The following is a 16,352-nucleotide window of genomic DNA, read 5'->3' on the forward strand; positions in this document are numbered from 1 at the left end:
AGACATGAGTCTAGAGAAATTTTCATACAAATTTGTGTGGGCTTTGGTTGGTTGGAGCCCACAGGGGACTAATCTGATATCTGATCGGGTGCCATTACCGATCCCCTTCCCCTTTCGACAGTCTGGTCACTAGAAACATGGAAGTCTTGGGGCAGGATAGGGCAGGACGCGTGAATTCTCATTGTTGCTCTCCCAGTGACTTTCCATGTTGTCTTCAAGCAATTCCCTGTCTCTTGTCCCCAGCTGCTTCATCAGTGAAATGAAGGGCTGTTGCCCTGACCCTTCTCAGAGTGTCCTGAAGGCCAGAGGGATATCAGAAAATAATGTGCTTTGGAAGGTCTCTGAGCTCTATGGGGGAGTTCTTGAACAATTGAGAGTGTTACTATTTCACCCACAGTCCTAAGGATGTAGACGATGCTGGAGCCAACCTAGCCAAATCTGAATGATGAAAGCCAATCACAAAGTTGAAAATAGGCCCCAGATGCAAGGAGATGAGACAGTTAGATTTACTTCCTCTTTTCTAACTTGAGAGGTTTCATGTTGAAGAAAATCAGTGCGTTAGAGGCTGCAGGAGACCTAAACACAGTCACCATGAAGCTGGGCTCTGTCCTCATGGCTGGGGTCCTCTACTTTTCTCCTACGATGCTCTGGGCAGTCCAGATGCTGCTGGGTAAGTGATATGTTTGAACATTGGTGTGGGAAAGGAGATATGCCTGACTTTGATCAATGGCAAGATACGTGGTCTGACTTTGGCCCAAAGAAGCAATGTGCAGATGGGAAATGAAGGGTAGATATTAGAAAGTCTGGTGTGCAGGATTGAATGGTTCTTTCTGAATATAAAAATCTTCAAGCCTTTTCCATTCTAAAAGTCCACTTGACTGTGATGCCCTATTGAGCTACCATCTCAACTCTTTTTCTTCCTTTTCTCATATTTCTTGAAAGAGTAGTTTGCACTTGCTTTCTCCACTTCCTCACTTCTCACTCATACTTCAGTGTTTCCAGTCTGGCTTCTACTGGAATCAGCTTTGCCAGGGTGCAATGACTTCCATATGGACTGCACCATGGCCCACCTTTTAATTCTTCTGCTGCTGGACTTCTCTGCTGCATTGGGCAGTGTTGGTCACTTATTCTTTCTCGGCATTCTCTGCTCGCCTGACTTCCATGTGCCATTTTTTCCTTGCACTCCATGTACCTGTCTTTGTCCCTTCGATGGCTTATGTTCTCTTCCCCTTAAAGACTGGTGTTTTCTACTGTTGCTTTCCTGCCTTTCTACCCTTCACTCTTTACACAATTTCCTTAGTGAGTTCATTTATCTGTATCATTTTTACCACTACGACTATCTATTTAAGAGTCCAAAGTCGAGGGGCGCCTGGGTGGCTCAGTCGTTAAGCGTCTGCCTTCGGCTCAGGTCATGATCCCAGGGTCCTGGGACCGAGCCCCACATCGGGCTCCCTGCTCCACAGGAAGCCTGCTTCTCCCTCTCGCATTCCCCCTGCTTGTGTTCCCTCTCTTGCTGTGTCTCTCTCTGTCAAATAAATAAATAAAATCTTAAAAAAAAAAAAAAGAGCCCAAAGTCGTATCTCCAACCCTAATTGTGCTTTTGAGTTTCACAGTCAAAGATCCAACTTTGCACAAGACATATCTACCTGCATGTTTCACAGGTATCTCAGCACAATATGACCAGAGCTGAACTCATCTGTCCTCCTGGCCCCTACTCTCTTAATTTCATCTTTCACTATGTCTGATCTCAATTCATGGCATCCACCCGGGCCTCCAGGCCAAAAACTTGGGAGAACACCTAGGGTCCTCCCTCTCCATCCACTGCATATGATCAATCAGCAAGTTTGGCCAAATGCACTTTCTAAACTGTTCTTAGAGACAGTCCCTTCCTTGAAACAGAACTAATAGTATGCTAGGAAAAGCCCTCATCATTGTGGACTTTGGATAGTCCCATAACTTCCTGACTAACCTCCATGTCTCAGCCTTGTGCCCTTGAAATGGATTCTGCGCTCTGCAGCCAATGCACACAAGGCCCACCGTAGCCTGGTTCCTATTTAACCTCTGCAGCCTCTGCTGTTAGCCTATGAGCCCTGCATATTATGCTGTAATAAACCCCGACCTGCTTGTATTTATCCACTCACACACCAGGTTATTACCTATCTCCAAGCTTCGCTCATACTGCTTACCTCTGCTTGAAATGAGCTCTCTCCATGGCCCCTATTCCCTCTCACTCACAAACTTTTAGGCATCCCCTGGAGATTCTGCATAGGTGGCATCTTCACCAGGGAAGCTTCTTTGAACCCTCCTTTCTGCCCTAATGGCTGCCTGTCATATGTCTTTGTTATTACTTTCCTCCTCATGCTGATATAATCTCTTCATATGACTGTGCTGTCCACTAAACTGAGTTATTTGTAGACCGGGACAATGCTTTTTTGTTTTTGTTTTTTAAAGATTTTATTTATTTATTTATTTGAGACAGAGAATGAGAGACAGAGAGCATGAGAGGGAGGAGGGTCAGAGGGAGAAGCAGACCCCCCGCCGAGCAGGGAGCCCGATGCGGGACTCGATCCCGGGACTCCAGGATCATGACCTGAACCGAAGGCAGTCGCTCAACCAACTGAGCTGCCCAGGTGCCCTTCATTTATTTATTTATTTATTTGTTTATTTATTTATTTATTTATAAGATTTTATTTATTTATTTGAGAGAGAAAGAGAGAGAGAGAGAGCACAAGAAGGGGGAGCGGGAGAGGGAGAAGCAGACTTCCCGCTGAGCAGGGAGCCCGACGCGGGACTCGATCCCGGGACTCCAGGATCATGACCTGAGCCGAAGGCAGTCGCTTAACCAACTGAGCCACCCAGGCGCCCTTGTTTTTGTTTTTTAACCTTGTCGAATTTGTTTGAATTTTTAGCATCTGCCTTGTTCCCTGCACAAAAATTTTGTTGAATCATTTTATTGAACTCGTAGAAACAGGACTGGGTGACTACGAAGATACAACACTGGTATTGTGGCAAGAACTCCAGACACTGGTTTTAAGCCATTCTTCTTCTATTAACTAGCTCTCTGTCACCTTGGAAAATTCACTTTTGATATCTCTAATTCCATTTTCTTTTTTTTTTTAAGATTTTATTTATTTGGGAGAGAGAGAGAAAGAGAGAGTGCACGTGCGCATGAACACAAGTTGGGGGGAGGGGCAGAGGGAGAGAGAGAAGCCGACTTTCTGCTGAGCAGAGATCCCAGGACCCTGGGATCATGACCTGAGCCGAAGGCAGACGCTTCACCAGCTGAGTCACCCAGGCACCCCTCTAATTCCATTTTCTTATTCATAAAATGAGACTAATACCTACCTCATAATTTAGTGAGTGAAAGTGCCTAGCAACCCACAAGTTCATGTTCAAAAAGGAGTGGAGGCTGAGTCTAGTTGAATGACAGCGGAGGAACTGAAAAAGGTAGCAGCAGGGTGGTGAAGGGAGCTGAAGGAGGATCTAAAGAAAACACCTGGTACTGATGTAATGAGAATTACGAAGTGGAAAGGGGCGTTGCTAGGGGAAGTTACAGGGTCAAAGAAGAGTTTTGGGTCTTAGGGAGTGGAATGAAACAGAGGCAAGTAAACCAGGAAAGAATGGAGAGAAGAATTGAGTATATGTGAATGGCCATGGGACCAGAAGAAGAGGAGAGGGATTAAGGGACAAGAAGCAGTCATGAAAATGAGAAGAATGGAAATTAACCTTGCCTGAGTCAATCATGGAGCTAAGAGATAGATTGAGGAGATACAATGAGAAATCCTTAACTCTAAGTTTTCACCTGGAAGCAGAGAAAGAATTGTTCCATAGTTACCAGGACAGACTGGGAGCAGAGGTTTGGAGTGGAGAGAAGGACATAGGAAGGGCTCTACAGTTGCCATGGAAAGTTTAAGGGACAGAGGACATCAAGGTAGAAATGGCTGAAAAATGAAGACCCGAAAGGAGGTAGCAAGGAAGGAGGAGACACTGCTAGGTACTGGAAGTTAATTGGTAGATAATGTATTCATGGATGAACAGCCAAGGGAATTTTGAGAAAATGAAAATTTGGAAGGAAACCCCCAAGGAAGGTCAGAGACCTACTGTTGATCAAATCTAAACAGTGAACACTGATTTTGGACTCAGACATACCTTCCTTTCTTGCTCCATTCCCTACTCCCTTTTGAAATTTTGGGTAAATTGTCAAACTATCCTGAGCCTGTTTCTCTTAGATTTATAAAATTGGGAGTGAAATCACATACCTAGAAATCTCGTCAAGATTAAGTAAAATCATGTGTAAAAATGCCTAGTGGTGTATGGCTTACGATAAACACCCCCTGGTGAGTGTTAAAATCTAATCATCTCCCTTTTCTTTGTGTCCTGTGTCTACCTGCTCTGGGGTCATTGTTGCCTTTGGCCTCTGGTTTCCTGCACCAGCAGCTGGATATCATGCTGGTGAGTTCACATTCTGCCATTCTCTCCCCGCCCTCTTCCCCATACCATGGTCCATTCACTGAAAGCACTTGAAAACCAGTGAATCAACTCAAAAGTATTGGATCAAGAGACCCACATGGGTTTTGGCATCTTCCCTTCTCACTCTAAAAAGGATGATTCGCCTGGAGATTCCCTTATAGAGGGCAGTTTCTGTCTCCTTCCTCCAAGTCACAGCATTGTTTTCATCTTCCTTCTCACTCTAAAAAGGATGATTCTCCTGGAGATTCCCTTGTAGAGGGCAGTTTCTGCCTTCTTCCTCCAAATCACAGCATTGTTTTCTGGTTCTCAAACCATGCCCTCCTCAGCTGCCGGTTTTGAGATGCTGCAATGTGAAGGACCAGTCAGGACCCAGGACAGCAGCTGCGATACCCAGGAGGACCCAAGGGAAGTTGACTTCCAGGTCAAGGGCTACACTTTCAGTAAACCCTTCCATCTGATTGTGTCTTACGGTGAGGTCTCGGGAAGGACTGACTTGTATAGGTCTTCTCTTTCTCCCATTTCCCAAACCTGCCTGTTTAGACTGCCAGCCCACTCAGGAAGGGGCCCCCAGGAAACTGGCCATGGGATGAGATACAGTAGCTCCCCCTGCCCCTTATCCATGGAGGATATGTTCCAGAACACCCAGTGATACCTGAAACTGCAGGGAGTACGAAAGTCTAAATATATTAAGTTTTTTTTATACCTACATACCTATAGTAAAGTATAAATTAGGCACGGTAAGAGATCAGTGAGAGATTACCAACAATACCTAATAATAAAATAGAATAGTTATAACAATGTACTATGGTAAAAGTTATGAGAATGGTCTCTCCCTCTCCCAAAATACCTTATTGTACTAATACTTACCTATCTTGTGATAATGTGAGATGATAAAATGCCTACTTGATAAGTGAGGGGAATGACATAGGCATTGTGAGGTAGTATTAGGCTACTATTGATCTTCTGATGATATGTCAGAAGGAGAATCATTTGCTTCTGGACTGCAGTTGACCATGGAAAGCAAAACTGTGGATAACGGGGGATTACTGTGCCATCTTCCCCATATTCAGCCCAAAAGCCAAGGTTCCCTCAGTCTTAGGCCTTAGAGAAGTTGTTCTACATTCCCAACTAGGGGTGAGAATTACCTGGACCCTCAGAGAAAGCTTAGGGGGAGTCTATGTGGGTAGCACAGGGAACTCCCAAGGAAGGCAGTGGGTCACACTCAATTCTGCTTTGGCCACAGACTGGGTGATCCTCCAAGGTCCAGTCAGCCCTATATTTGAAGGCGACCCACTGATTCTACGCTGCCAGGCCTGGCAAGACTGGCCACTGACCCAGGTGACCTTCTACCGAGATGGCTCAGCAATGGGTCCCCCTGGACCTAATAGGGAATTCTCCATCGCTGTGGTGCGACAGGCTGACAGCGGGCACTATCACTGCAGTGGTATCTTCAGGAGCCCTGGTCCCGGGAGCCCAGAAACAGCATCTCCCGTGGCTATCAAGGTCCAAGGTGAGAGCTGAAGGGAATGTCTTTGGGGCAGAGGCAGGTGGGGAGACACAGAGGGACCAAGACTGTCTTTCACTGGAGGTGGCAAGATCACCGAAGGCTAAGGAACGTGTTGCTGGCAAATGCCCAATTTGGGCTTCAGGAGGGGCAGCATCTCAGCATTGCATTCTCAAGTCATTCAGCCCTCTCCCCATTTAGTATGCTTCCCACAGCTCTAGCCTACAGAGCCATGCTTCCCAGTGTTCACTGATTGGGCGTCTGGACTATTGTCAGATTTGCCCATCTCTGGGTCTTTTCTAATCTTTTCTAGTTGAAGAGAGAGAAGATTTGAAAAGTTCAAATGCAGCTTTACTAAGAGTGTTCATTCCTGATGGAAATAGGGGGAGGAAAGTGTGGCTGGGTTCTTTACCTGGCATGGGTCCGCCTGAATGTAGGATGGCTGAGCTCTTCTTTCTCACCTCTCTCTCCCTCAGAACTGTTTCCAGCCCCACTTCTCAGAGCCACCCCCTCAGCTGAGCCCAAAGAGGGGGACCCAGTGACCCTGAGCTGTCAGACAAAGCTGCCCCTGCAGAGGTCAACCGCCCGCCTCCTCTTCTCCTTCTACAAGGACAGCAGGACAGTGCGTGGCAGGGGCCTCTCCCCAGAATTCCAGATCCCCACAGCTTCAGAGGCACACTCTGGGTCCTACTGGTGTGAAGCAGTCACTGAGGACAACCAAGTTTGGAAACAGAGCTCCAAGCTGGAGATCCAGGTGCAGGGTAAGTGAGTGTGTATTTGTCTGGTGTGTATGAAAAGTGAAGGAAAGATTGGACCCATGAGCTGGCGTTTGGTATGAGCAGGTTAAGAAAGGACACAGGGGAAGCAGGAACAATAAGCCAGAGTCCCTGGGGATGGAAGAGAGCACAGATAGGGAACTTCTCCCTCAGACCACAGTGCACACCCTCACCAAACCAAGAAAGACCTGAGCCAGCTCCACAGCTGCTGCCCCATAGACCTTATTCTCCCAACATGAACTCTGGGCATCTGCAGGAATATAGTATCTAGAATGAAGATGAGGTAGTCTGGAGTTTATGTTCAGTTCAGGGACCCCCAATTAAAAAGTATGCATTTGACCTGAAATAATTTATCCAGAAGAGGTGGTATCCAGGGTAATGAGGGGGCTTGAAACCATGTCATAAGAAAAATCATGGGGGGAGGGGAGTGGAAGATACTCATCTTGAAGAGGAGGTGACCCAAGGGGCCAATGGAGGTGTCCTCAAAACACTGAAGGCTATGGGGCGCCTGGGTGGCTCAGTTGTTAAGCGTCTGCCTTCGGCTCAGGTCATGGTCCCAGGGTCCTGGGTTCGAGCCCTGTGTCAGGCTCCCTGCTCTGCGGGGAGCCCGCTTCTCCCTCTCCCATTCCCCCTGCTTGTGTTTCCTCTCTCGCTGTGTCTCTGTCAAATAAATAAATAAAATCTTTAAAAAAAAAAAAAACACTGAAGGCTGGCACAAAGATGAGGAATTACACTAATGTCATATACAGTGAAGATGTTGACCTAGGACCAGTTACTACATCCACACTACAGGGAATTAGGTTCTGCCTTGAGAGAGTAAGAATTGGCTAATATCTATAGCCCTGTAATGATGAAGCCTCATCACTGAAGATTTTCAAACTGTGGTAGCCAAGCCTCCGATTCAAATTTTAACCATGAGGGAATCCTCAAACCTTGGCTGCCATTGGACCCCATAGCCACTTTCAGAAAACAAAGAAAGATTGACCACGAATATGAGGTTAGGGCCAGAGTCAGATTTCACTCTTACATGTGCCTCTTACCCCATAATACAGGTCCCTCCAGCTCTACTGCATCCCCCACCTTGAATCCAGCTCCTCAGAAATTAGCTGTTCCAGAATCTACTCCAACAGCCTCTCCTGGACTTCAGCCTCCACTGTCCACCCCTTCTAAGGATCCAGGCTTCTCCTCTCCTCTGCAGGTGCCAGACCCCCATCTGTATCACCAGATGGGCATTCTTCTCAAACAAATGCAGGATATAAGAGCTCTCCTTGGTCACCTAGTCATGGAGCTGAGGGACTTATCTGCCCTCCTGAAGCTTGAGACTACAAAGCGTTCTGCCAAGTATGAGTAAATAATTCATTTGCAGTATTGCTCAACTACTCCCAATAAATTCAACTTTTTCTACTTTTCCTCTTTCTGTCCTATAGATACCCATAAATAGTCTTACAAATTGTCCAGTATTTTGTTAGAGTAACTGAGATAGATGAGTGTAAATAAATGTGCACAAAGTGATCCTCAGAATTTAGCTATAATTTTATATTCTCTCATAACATGACACAACAACCCTGATCTCTCTAGACCAGGAGTTGCCTTCTTTTGCCCCGACCAGAATCTGGCGATTGAAAGAAAATCAATGAGATGGATTTAATGCAGCAGTCTCAATTGGAGGCAATCCCCCACCTCCACCAAAGGGGACATTTGGCAACATCTAGCGACATTTTTGGTCTGCATATTGTGGGGGCGGTGCTGCTGGCATCTAGTGAGTAGAAGCCAAGGATGCTGCTAAACATGAGGTAACACACTAGGCAGCCCCCACAACAAAGGATTATCTGGCCCAAAATGTCAGTAGTGCTGAGATTAAGAAACTTCAACCTTGTGGAAGCTAGGTGTTAGACTCTGGGGTGGACCTTTGCCTCTTCTATTTGCTGCCCCCTCCAGCATCATCAGCAAATATTAATTACAAATTGGTATTTTGCTGGCCTCTACTACATATTAAAGTTTGTGCTGTGTTAAGGATACTCCTAAGATAGTGTCTCTGAGGGTTTAGACTTTGGGATAGAGGAGCAGTAATAACCCTTTTCCATAAAGCAATAAAAGCGGGGTATGTAAAAATTTCCCACAGGATCCTACTAGACTCAGAAATATATATGATCAAGCATAACATTGCCAAAACAGCAATTATTGGTTTTAATATACTTGTCTCTGAAATATTTTTCTTTAAAGACATATATATAGTCTATTTCAGTACCATAATAATGCTTCTTTCTGCGTTTGGACTGCCATTGGACGTTCACAGCCAATGAAAGACAGCTTGACAGACTCTACAGTAACCTTTGGTCAATGAATTTGCACACCATTTTGTAATGACCTCAACCAATGAGCGTTCTACCATGTTATCCTAAATCATGTGGTATGATGTTATCCACCATATTCTTTCTTTGTGCCATTTATTCTGTGCAATACTGACCTACAGTGATTTACAAAAACGTGCATGTGATGACATTCCACAAAGAAACAAAGGAATAGAATCATGCTGGATATTAAAATTTGAGTTTTATGGTGGTTCCTAATATCTTCAAGGGGGAAGGACCAGGAGGCAGTTGGGAATTGGTAAAAGTCCGTAAACATCTTTGTAGCCTGAGAGGATCAACTCACAGCTGTGTGAATGGGAGTTGTAAGAAAGGATGACCAGAGGTATCTCATGACTTTGGTGAATTTGAAAACATGGAAGCTCAATTGCCAGAGGACCATGCTGGGTATACTTCTAAAGATACTCTGTTAGAACCATTCCACATGGAGTTGATTTCAGCTCGTGGTACCATTGTCATGAATGCATCCTGCAAGCTCTCATGCTGAACAAGGAATTCATGTACAGATTATAAAAGCTATCAGAGATCCGGGAAGGAAGTCATGGATGCAGCTAACTGAGATGTGTCAGCTCTGCATTCCTCATCCATGTGTCTGTGTGCACCTCTATCATCACACTGCATCTGAATTTTTTATTATCTTATTTCTCTTCATTGGAGAGTGAGCCCTTTGAGAGCTCCTTGAGCTCTTTGTGCCACATTGATTCTTTGGTTTGTAGTTTAATGAGGCATAGTTAAGCTCTAAAATTCTGTTTAGTTGAATTGAGTTGGACCAGCATAAGGGAAAGTATCTTGAAGAAGATGGAAATTAAGCTGGACCTTAGAGGATGAGTGGCATGTCTGGCATCACCAAAATCTCCAGACTCTGCCCAGAGGACCCAGCCTAGTCAAGGACTTGGAAGCCTCAAGGAGAGGATCTTTCAGCATCAGGGGTGAGGAAGGCAAAAAACAAAGCTGAAAGAATGTGGGGGAGGAGTTTTACTTGTCTCCATCTGCCCGTCTAGCCTGAGGAGTTTGAGAGGAGGTGGGGAAGATGAATTGTTACACTGCGTCACATTTATGGCCTGTACAGTTTAGGATTCTGTAATCCACAGAGGTCCCAGTGCACCATGTTAGATTTTGTTTCTGAAGTCAATGTTAGATAGCAAGCATATCCATTATCTTGTAAAGTTGAAGCCAATGCCTGGGTGTATATGCCCAAAATAAATTTTAGTGTGTGTGTGTCAGAAGACAAGTATAATAGTGTTCATAATAACACTACCCATAAAAGCAAAATTTTGGAATAAATTCAGTTGTCCACCAGCAGAAAAATGGATAAATTGTGCTGTTTTCACAGAGCGGAATACTATACAACAGTAAAAATTAATAAACCATAGCTAAAGTGAAGCAACATAAAAAATATCAGGAATATAACATTGAGGGGAAAAAGCAAATCCCAGAAGATATCACATAGTAAGATGCCCTTTACACAAAGTTTAAAAACAAGTACAACAATATATTGTTTAGGCATTTACACATACATAGGATAAACCTTTTAAAAAAGCATGAACATGGAAATACCAAGGTCAGGATGGTAGTTACCTTTGAGGGGCTGATTGGGAAGACCATGAGGGAGAAACACATAAGTAGATATAAATTATTAGTAATTTTTAAAATCTTCTCTGAGTAGGAATTTAGGCCTCCTTTAAATATACATATTTCTCTAAATCTTCAAATTCCTGTGTGTTTTCTGCCTTCATCTTTTCTTAGAGGTAATAAAAGCCAAGTTTATTACCTACTATGTGGAGTAGTTCTTTGCTTTATTGATCCTCAAGTAACCATTCCAACCTGTTAAAGACTGCCCCAACGTACCCTCAGTATTGCTGGATTCGGTGAACTTTTGTTTGTTCGTTGACCTGAAAGTCACGACTGTGTGTGTTTCACACATTTTCCTCAGCCTTAATCAGGTCAGACAAAATAGCTAATTTTTTTCAATACGGAAGAAGCTTCATTTAATTTGACATTTATGTACAGAGTATTGTGTTGTTAGAAAAAAAGAAGGTGGTATAGGAAAAAAAGAATATAAATTTAACATGATCTCTGCTCTCAAAGAAGAGTTTAACTGAAGTTTATAAAGTCTAAGTGGATTGTGTTACATGTTCCTTTATTCTGTTATACGTCTGGGGGAGAAAAAACAACCGCACAACGAAGGAAACAGTAAGCAGAGTGAAAAGGGAACCTATGATATGGGAGAAAATACCTGCAAACCATATATCTGATAAGGCATTAACATCCAAAATATATAAGGGACTCCTACAATTAAGTAGCAAAAACAACAACAACAACAAAAAACCACCCAAATAACTTGATTTAAAAATGGGCAAAGGACCTGAATAGACATTTCTCAAAATAAAACCAACAACTGGGCATCAGGTATGTGAAAAGTGCTCAACATCACCAGTCATCAGGGAAATGCAAATCAAAACCACTAGGAGATATCACCGCACACCTGTGAGAATGGTTAATATCAAAAAGACAAGAAGTAACAAGTGTTGAGCCCTGTGCACTGCTGGTGGGAATGCAAACTCCTGCAGCCACTGTGCAAAACAGTATGGGGGTTCCTCAAAAAATTAAAAATAGAACTATCTTATGAGGGGCACCTGGGTGGCGCAATGGGTTAAGCAGCCAACTCTTGATTTTGGCTCAGGTCATGATCTCAGGATCGTGAGATCGAGCCCCTTGTTGGGCTCTGCGCTCAGTGTAGAGTCTGCTTGAGATTCTCTCTCTCCCTTTCCCTCTGCCACTGCCCCCGCTCTCGCTCTCTCTCTCTCTCTTTCAAATAAAGAAATAAAACCTAAAAAAAAAAAAAAAAAAGAACTGGGGCACCTGGGCAGTGCAGATGGTTAAGCGTCTGCTTTGGGCTCAGGTCATGATCTCCGGGTCCTGGGATCGAGCCCCATGTCCAGCTCCCTGCTCAGTGAGGAGTCTGCCTCTTCCTTCCTCTCTGCCCCTCCTTGCCCCCCACCCCGTGCTCTCTCTCTCAAATGAATAAATAAAATCTTAAAAAAAAAAAAAAAGAACTATCTTATGAACAGGAATCCCACTTCTGGGTATATATTCAAAGGAAATGAAGTCAGTATCTCAAAGAGATATCTGCACTCCCATGTTCGATGCAGCACTATTCACAACAGCCAAAGTATAGAAATAACCTAAATGCTAAATGTCTATCAAAAGATGAATGGATGAAAAAAATGTGAGATTTATGTATGTATGTAAAAATCCTGCCATTCACAACAACATGGATGAACTTGGAAGACATTCCGCTAAGTGAAATAAGCCAGATACAGAAAGACAAATATTGCATGATCTCATTTATGTGTGGAATCTAAAATAGTCAGACTCAGAAGTAGAGAATAGAATGGTGGTTGTCAGAGGCTGGGAGAGAATGAGAGAGAGAGAGAAAGAGAGAGAGAGAATGAGGAATTGCTTCATGAGATTATGGAACCTGAGAAGTCCCATGATCTGGCATCTGCAAGCTGGAGACCCAGGAAAATATAATTCAGTCCGAGTCTAAAGGCCTGAGAAGCAGGAAAGCTGTTGGTGTAAATCCCAGTGCAAGGGCCGGAGAAGATGAGATGAGATATCCCAGCTCAATCATAGATGCAGGGGAACAAAGGGGGGGGGGGGGGCAAATTCCTCTTAACTCTGGCTTTTGTTCTAAAAGAGAAAATAATACCTAGAACACAATACCATTTATGTAAATCAATAACACGAGACATTTCTCAGGGATAAACCTATGTGTGTGTCCAGACACATCCGGTAAGTGCCGTGCGATGCGTGCTCTTGTGGAGCAGAGGAGAAGGGTAGTGTGGATAGAGGTAAAAAAAGAAATAATAGAACTAGAGAGGGCACCTGAAGAGTCTGGGATGACAAACTGCTGTGAGCAGGAGACAGAGAGCACATTTGGGAGCGAGATGGACTTCTACTCACATCCCAGCTCTATCACCTTGGTTACTAATAATCGTTCCTCAACGGCCCCTTGTCAGGAGGAAACGCAGGAAGATGGTGTCCGCCGTGGGCTACATTTCTCTGCATAGCAAAGGGGTGAAGAATTAGAAATTCCCTTCAGTTAAGAAGGGAAATGCAATGTGTTACCCCTTTTTTCTCCCTTCCTGAAAACTTAAACCTGAAAAGTTTAAAGTCCTGGATGGAGAAAAAGTCCTGGGTGGAGAAAAAGATCCAACTCGGGGCAAATGCAGATGGAGCATTTCCTGGATGGGGCAAAGTCCTGGATGGAGAAAAAGATCCAACTCGGGGAAAATGCAGAAGTCCAGAATAAAGATATGTTGGGTGGGAGATTCTTCAAGCCTGATTCTGAGCACTGTATGATAGGAACCCTATCGATAAGTCTAGAGATTTTCAGAAAGACTATACACCTCATGAATATTTGGTGTAATAGGGTTTCTTGTGGAATCTGGGAAAGAGGCTGAGATCTGTGTTCTGAGTGATAAGAAGCCAAAATAGAGACTGCTTGTGCAGAGCAAGGGACCAATGACAGGGGCATCACGTCCTTACCATAGAGGTGGTGACCTGGTGCAGGAGTCAGTCTCCTGGGGCATGATGTGGGGAGGCTGTGGATGATGTGAGAGGCCCACACTGGTCTTGGAGGGGTGTGGGGAAGCCTGGCAGCATTGTCTAGCCCGGACACCCCTAAAGCAGGCAGTTTATAAATCTCTGTTCCTATTATCTAGTTCCTCTCTCCCTCCCTCCCTCCTGAGCCCCTTATCAAGTACCTCCCTACTTTTCAGACCCATATGACTATCTGTCATTTATCAAAACCTGCTCTCAAACAGGATCTGAAATGGCCAGCATACCTTAAATGACCAATCACATTTCCCTAAGAGGCATTTGCATTTTTAACAAAAACTGGCATATTAAAGGAAACTATGAGGGAATTCTCAGAGTGGAGCTTTGGCCATGAGCAAGCAAGAGGGGGGAGACTGTGTTTAAGAGAGTTGACAGCGTCTGATAGTCCTTTTCCTCCTTGCCAGAGAGTTCCAGAGGAAGGAGCTGCCCAGTACTGTACCACAGGTGAAGACAGGAGACGGTCCAAGGAGACATACAATCAGGTTGGAAAATTCATTAAGTATTTACATGAGAATTCAGGTTCCCCATTGCTTAGGGTATGATCACATGGCTCGAAAAGCACGAAAATTAGAGCTGGGAGGTCAGATCTGAGAAGTTTCTGAGGGGCTGATGCAGTGACTTCTCTGCCCCAGGTAAGGAGTCCTGGCAATGGGGCATGGCTGGGGGAGGCTTGCAGGGATGGTTAGAGGGAAGGAAGGCACAAGTGAGCGGAGATGCAGTAGGAGGAGATCACTGGGGTGGGTAGAAAGCAATTTTCTCATTTCTGAGGGTTTAAGTTTTCAGGAAGGAAGGGAGAAAAAAGGGGTAACACATTGCATTTCCCTTCTTAACTGGAACTTTGGAAGACAGTGACACACAAGTTGGTTGGCGAATCATACCCTTCTGTCCAGCTCATCTGTGGGAGGCTGCGAACTCTGGGCGCAGGGAGCCCAGTGCCGACCTCCCAAGGCCTCCCACCATCAGGGAGTGAGCAGCACAAAGGCTGCAGGTAGACCTTGAGGACATGGGGAGGTATTTTCTTCAATTGAGGCTTACAGGGCCAGCTGGAAGGTAGGAGGAGGTGGGATGGGAGGAGGATGTCAATGGAAGCCTGAAGGGGACCTGCCACCATCTGGGGTTCTATGTGGCTTTCCTGGGCTGCAGAGGGCACAGACTCTGCTCTGCACGCCTTCTCTACAGGGGTTGGGGCTGGCCTGAGACGTGAGGTGGCTTCAGGGGTGGTAGGTGGGATGGTGCCTGGTGCCGGGGACACCTGAGGGCGGACACTTATCCAGCCCGTGTCCTGCTGTCTCCAGTCACCATCTTCAGGAATTAGGAATGGGTGGCAGAGAGCAGCACGGTCCCCCAGGGCTCAGTGGTCAGCATCGGTCAGCCTTTCCAGCAGTAAAATAGAGACAATAATTGTATCTGTCTCTTTGGTTGCTGTGAGGATGAAAAATGAATAACGACGTGCTGTTAAGGAAAAAAGAGAGCAGCAGTTGAACAAAGCGCTTAAAAATTTATTGCAGGGGCGCCTGGGTGGCTCAGTCATTAAGCGTCTGCCTTCGGCTCAGGTCATCATCCCGGAGTCCTGGGATCGAGCCCCACTTCGGGCTCCCTGCTCGGCGGGAAGCCTGCTTCTCCCTCTCCCACTCCCCCTGCTTGTGTTCCCTCTGTCGCTGTCTCTCTCTCTCTGTCAAATAAATAAATAAAATCTTAAAAAAAAAAAATTAAAGTATAGGGGCACCTGGGTGGCTCAGTCGTTAAGCATCTGCCTTCGGCTCAGGTCATGATCCCGGGGTCCTGGGATCGAGCCCCGCATCGGGCTCCCTGCTCGGCGGGAAGCCTGCCTCTCCCTCTCCCACTCCCCCTGCTTGTGTTCCCTCTCTCGCTGTGTCTCTCTCTGTCAAATAAATAAATAAAATCTTAAAAAAAAAAAATTAAAGTATAGGGGCACCTGGGTGGCTCAGTCATTAAGCGTCTGCCTTCGGCTCAGGTCATGATCCCAGGGTCCTGGGATGGAGCCCCACTTCGGGCTCCCTGCTCCATGGGAAGCCTGCTTCTCCCTCTCCCACTCCCCCTGCTTGTGTTCCCTCTCGCTGTGTCTCTGTCAAATAAATAAATAAAATCTTTAAAAAAAAAATTGAAGTATAGGGGCACCTGGGTGGCTCAGTCGTTAAGCGTCTGCCTTCGGCTCAGGTCATGATCCCGGGGTCCTGGGATCGAGCCCCGCATCGGGCTCCCTGCTCGGCGGGAAGCCTGCTTCTCCCTCTCCCACTGCCCCTGCTTGTGCTCCCTCTCTCGCTGTGTCTCTCTGTCAAATAAATAAAATCTTAAAAAAAAAAAAAAAAGCCTCACGACTTCCTGCCTCCAGAATTATCCCCTCTCCCATTTATCTCCAAACTACTGCCAGAGTTATCTTCCTTAAAATCTGATGTCAGGGACGCCTGGGTGGCTCAGTCGTTAAGCGTCTGCCTTCGGCTCAGGTCATGATCCCAGGGTCCTGGGATCGAGCCCCGCATCGGGCTCCCTGCTCGGCGGGAGGCCTGCTTCTCCCTCTCCCTCTCCCCCTGCTTGTGTTCCCTCTGTCGCTGTCTCTCTCTCTCTGTCAAATAAATAAATAAAATCTTA

The 16,352-nt window shown here is 45.5% G+C and overlaps 1 protein-coding gene across 1 annotated transcript; it reads left to right on the top strand.

The window, feature by feature from the left end:
- Positions 1–581: 581 nt before the first annotated feature.
- On the top strand, positions 582–8,163 carry FCRLA (Fc receptor like A). The gene is made up of 6 exons (XM_064593519.1): positions 582–670; positions 4,438–4,452; positions 4,797–4,940; positions 5,714–5,980; positions 6,451–6,735; positions 7,803–8,163. The coding sequence occupies exons 1-6, from the start codon at positions 592–594 to the stop codon at positions 8,099–8,101; spliced, it is 1,089 nt and encodes a 362-aa protein (XP_064449589.1). The 5' UTR covers positions 582–591; the 3' UTR covers positions 8,102–8,163.
- Positions 8,164–16,352: the final 8,189 nt, after the last annotated feature.

Source organism: Mirounga angustirostris, unplaced genomic scaffold, assembly GCF_029215605.1.
Source record: "Mirounga angustirostris isolate CCGP_5_RB_7025 unplaced genomic scaffold, mMirAng1.0.hap1 SCAF_6, whole genome shotgun sequence".
Taxonomy (NCBI): Eukaryota; Metazoa; Chordata; class Mammalia; order Carnivora; family Phocidae; genus Mirounga; species Mirounga angustirostris.

Excerpts from the sequence above, each read along its gene's own strand:
- FCRLA (XM_064593519.1), top strand. The coding sequence starts at position 592 with ATGAAGCTGGGCTCTGTCCTCATGGCTGGGGTCCTCTACTTTTCTCCT. Across the intron at positions 4,941-5,713 it reads CCATCTGATTGTGTCTTACG|ACTGGGTGATCCTCCAAGGT; the intron begins GTGAGGTCTCGG and ends CTTTGGCCACAG. Across the intron at positions 5,981-6,450 it reads CGTGGCTATCAAGGTCCAAG|AACTGTTTCCAGCCCCACTT; the intron begins GTGAGAGCTGAA and ends TCTCTCCCTCAG.